The sequence below is a fragment of the Brassica oleracea genome, unplaced genomic scaffold (genome assembly GCF_000695525.1).
Source record: "Brassica oleracea var. oleracea cultivar TO1000 unplaced genomic scaffold, BOL UnpScaffold00986, whole genome shotgun sequence".
NCBI lineage: Eukaryota > Viridiplantae > Streptophyta > Magnoliopsida > Brassicales > Brassicaceae > Brassica > Brassica oleracea.
In genome coordinates, this window is record NW_013617571.1 from 7,984 (window position 1) to 12,125 (window position 4,142).

General features: G+C 39.5%; 1 protein-coding gene and 1 pseudogene across 1 annotated transcript; one reads left to right on the forward strand and one right to left on the reverse strand.

Annotated features, from left to right (window-relative positions):
* Nucleotides 1–183, forward strand: part of LOC106320630 — a 2,345-nt pseudogene extending 2,162 nt beyond the window's left edge.
* Nucleotides 184–962: 779 nt separating this feature from the next.
* On the reverse strand, nt 963–2,793 carry LOC106320626 (putative F-box protein At1g46984). The gene is made up of 5 exons (XM_013759003.1): nt 2,665–2,793; nt 1,761–1,896; nt 1,659–1,708; nt 1,485–1,547; nt 963–1,442 (listed from the first exon to the last, which is right to left on the reverse strand). The coding sequence occupies exons 1-5, from the start codon at nt 2,791–2,793 to the stop codon at nt 963–965; spliced, it is 858 nt and encodes a 285-aa protein (XP_013614457.1).
* Nucleotides 2,794–4,142: the final 1,349 nt, after the last annotated feature.

The following is a 4,142-nucleotide window of genomic DNA, read 5'->3' on the forward strand; positions in this document are numbered from 1 at the left end:
GATATCCGGATCCGTCCCAGGGCTAGTTTGTGGTAATCTAATGGCAGGTTTCAGCTTGTAAAAATGTGTTTCCCAGATACCAGAAGATCCTTCTGCAAGAGAGACTCAAATAGCTAATATTAGAAGACTATCAACACTTGTACATATATATACTTACGATACAGTTATATATATATAAATATACGTATTAAATGGAACGTCTTCTGGGATTTGTTTTCTCCTTGCAAGTATCAGGTTACAAAACCCACCTCATCGTTTTTATATACTAGTGTTTCCATATAATACGGACCAACAACTTGCATATACTAGTAACTTGATTATTAAATACTAAAGTTGCTTTGGTTACTATCATTTTCGGAGTCTGTGAGTCATATATAGTGGATGTATAACCAATTTGAGAATATGTGTGTTGATAATGTTGTTAATTGTATGTTTTGGTTACAGGAAGGTCCAAAGGATAATCTTTTTTTTTTTTTTTGATGAAATTGTCCAAAGGATAATCTGTAAAGGAGGAAAGAACAGATAACGAATTGGCCTTAATATAACACTATTGCTTTTCCATGTGACACTATCTAAGACAGCTCCAATGAATTGGCAGTTGTTTACTATATTATAGATTTAAAATTAGGTAGACACACACACACACACACACAGAATCGTTGTAGGAGGTTTTGTTTTCCCTTACTTTAATGAATGATCCACCGTTACACTTTTGTCTTTTTGTTTTGTTTGGATAAACCTTATTTTCGTCAATGAAATAAGAAGCCGAAGGCAGATTTCTCCCACTTCTCTTTCTTCTCTTGTACAATAAAAACAAAGAATATATTTACACCTATTGTAAGTTTGCATATGTTTTGTATGGAACTTTCTATCCACTTCATACACATCAGTTGAAAAGCTTATCATATGTTTAAATGAAAAATCTCTAATAATAATAATAATAATAATAATAATAAAGTCGCTCACAAGAACCTAATATTCTCAATGTGACCTGTATAACCAGTTAGTACACCGAACCCATGGATACCTCTGAGATCACCATCCTCCATTCCTCGGATCTCCCCATTTTTTCTATTTCTTTTATTAAAATCATAATAACAAACACGAAATGGTGGACGAAACATCATATTAGCGCCCGCATGCATCCCAAATTCACACACTACGAAAACCCTATGAATAAATCCACACTGATAAGGTAAGGCATGCGTCATGCTCGACCATTCTCGTTTCTCAACATCCTCAAGAACCCACAATGTCACCAAATTGTTTGTGCAAGAACCTACTAAACGTCCCAATTTACCATTGTAATTTATTAGAGCTGAGTTGTATGCTATCGAGAGATGCGACTTTTTGGGTGTTTTAAAAATCTCAATCTTCTCTGCTCTAACATCGAATCTAACTATTCTTGACTGATCAACTCTGTAGTATAGATCACCATCAATGCATATATATCCGAAGAAGACACATTCGTAATTATCTCATGTCCTGTTCTCGATCATTCTCCACTCTTGTTTCTGAGATGAACTCAGAGTGCACACGAAATGCTCCTGTTGTTGTTGCATTTTACGGTCAAACATCTTCACGCATAACACCTTGTACTGATCCTCGACTGTATCATACGCAATAAGTTCGTCCACGTATCTTCTGTCGGATGTAACGTCAGGCACCTTCATAATCTGTCCAGTGGTGGGATTATATAGACGGTGATCTTATTATTACGAACGGGTTTCGAAGAACAACACTTCTAAAGCAGACGAAACCGTCGAGATCCGAGATCGTCATGTCGTATCTTGCCAAGACACTGGAGGATTTATCATCGTCGTATTCAGGAGCCGAGAAGAGGAATTTCTCCCAGAAATTTTTGAGATAGAACGTGAAAAGGAGACGAGGACGATTCTTTGAGCATAACAACAACATACTATATCAGACGCTCAAACCTCCCCTTACATCAACTCCCGTTGGCTAACACATTCAAGCATGCAAAAATCACAAGTCTACTAACCAATTAAACATCTCGGACATCAACTGCCGTTGGCCAAATATGTAAAAGACAATGCTAAGTTCAAGCATTTTAACAAACACCGTCCGGACGTAAAATAACTTAAGGTCTAGATGAGAGTGATCAAGTCTAATCTAGCATTATGAACACTTATCAAGCATAGAACAATGTTAATCAAACAATAAACTTCCTAAATATCCACTTAATCACCCTAATCTACCTAACCCATGAATCACAAGTTCACTACTCACTAATCTCCATGAGAAACCTTAAACTCATGTAAGGATCAAGGCTAATCATGCTAATGAGCAAGAGAAACACAAATATAAGATGAAGTATTTCCTTGGATTATCAAAAGATTCAAGCTTTTACAAGTTTAGACAAAGTCTTGAGAGAAAATGAGATAAATTAGGGTTTTTGGAGGCTAAAACTATTTATAAGAGGTCTAAATTCGTCCTGGTTCAATTGAAGTAAACCGGGTCAAACCGGAGATAACTGGTCAACCAATTGATTTATTGTATTTGTCTTCTCCCGAGCGGGTTATGCATCCCGTTTCACTAAGCCGCTCTGATATTGACATCGAGTTTGTCCAAGTGTGCGCAGCTTCTTCTTCCCGCGTTGCAGGTCCGCTCCAAGGTGCGTCCGAGATACAGCGACCACAGCACCTCGCTCCTTTGAACTCGCTGAATCAAACTCAAGTGGAAGCTCTCCACCATAGCCCACAGCCGTGCAAGCTTCCTCCACGATTCTCCATCTTCGTCAATCTCCGCTGTTGACAAAACAACTCTAGCCATTCTTTTCTACTTCACCGTCCATCACCGGCCAACACAAAAGAACGTGTTCTTTGACTTACAATCTCCCACTTGAAGACTGATTTCAATCTGTCTTCACATCTTGATCAATGTAGCAGGTCTTCCCAGCTTGTTACGCCAACAAGCCAACTGAGGTTGCACACAACCTCAGCTTATCATACGGCACGACCTTCGTCAGCATGTCTGCCGGATTCTTGCTTCCTGGGATCTTCTCAAGCACCAACATTTCATCTTCCAACGCCGATCTGATGAAATGATACGGACGATGTATGTGCTTCGTGCGAGCATGGTAAACCGGATTCTTTGCCAAATCGATGGCACTTTTACAATCACAGTATAACACACTTTTTCCTTGGTCATGGCCTACCTCTTCTAGAAAAGATTGTAGCCATATCATCTATTTTGTTGCCTCCGTTACCGCAACATACTCAGCTTCACAGCTTGATAAAGATACAATTTTCTGCAACTTTGAAACCCAACAAATTGCAGTACCGCCAAAGGTGTAGACATACCCGGTTGTGCTCTTCGTGCTGTCAACGTCACCTCCATTGTCAGCATCAACATATCCCTGCAATCCCATCTCAGACTTCGTGAAACATAGTGATAAGCTTGGATTTCCTTTTAGATATCTGAAAATCCACTTAACGGCTTCCCAATGTTCCTTTTATGGATTGCTCATAAATCTGCTGACGACTCTCACTGCATGTGCAATGTCTGGCCTTGTACATATAATTGCGTACATTAGGTTGCCTATAGCAGAAGCATATGGAACTTTATCCATATATGCCATATATTCTTCCGTTTTTGGAGACTGTTCTCTGGATAACCGAAAATGATTTGCCAGGGGAGTACTGACTGGCTTCGCGTCATCCATGTTAAACCTCTTGAGGACTTTCTTCACATACTCCTCTTGTGATAGCTTAAGACCTTCCTTGCTTCTACTGATTCTCATCCCTAGAATCTGTCTTGCTTCTCCAAGGTCTTTCATCGCAAACTCTTCTGAGAGTTTCGTCTTCAAGCTATTTATCTCGTGCAAGTCTGCTCCTACTATCAGCATGTCATCGACATATAGGAGCAATATCAAGTAGGACTCTTCAAGCGTCTTGAAGTAACAACAGTGGTCAGCTTCACACCTCAAGAAACCAACGCCTTTAATAAAGCTGTCGAACCGTTTATACCACTGTCTTGGAGCTTGTTTTAAGCCGTACAAACTCCTTTTCAGCTTGCAAACAAGGCTTTCCTTCCCTTTGATCTCAAAGCCTTCGGGTTGCTTCATATAAATTTCCTCATCCAAATCACCGTGAAGAAATGCCGTCTTCACATCCATCTGT

What these genes read in the sequence shown, in the direction of transcription:
- LOC106320626 (XM_013759003.1), bottom strand. Translation starts at nt 2,793, where the DNA reads ATGGCTAGAGTTGTTTTGTCAACAGCGGAGATTGACGAAGATGGAGAA. An exon ending in AGATTATGAAGGTGCCTGAC is followed by an intron (nt 1,548 to 1,658) that starts GTTACATCCGAC and finishes CAACAACAACAG; the next exon opens with GAGCATTTCGTGTGCACTCT. An exon ending in GGAGAATGATCGAGAACAGG is followed by an intron (nt 1,443 to 1,484) that starts ACATGAGATAAT and finishes GGATATATATGC; the next exon opens with ATTGATGGTGATCTATACTA.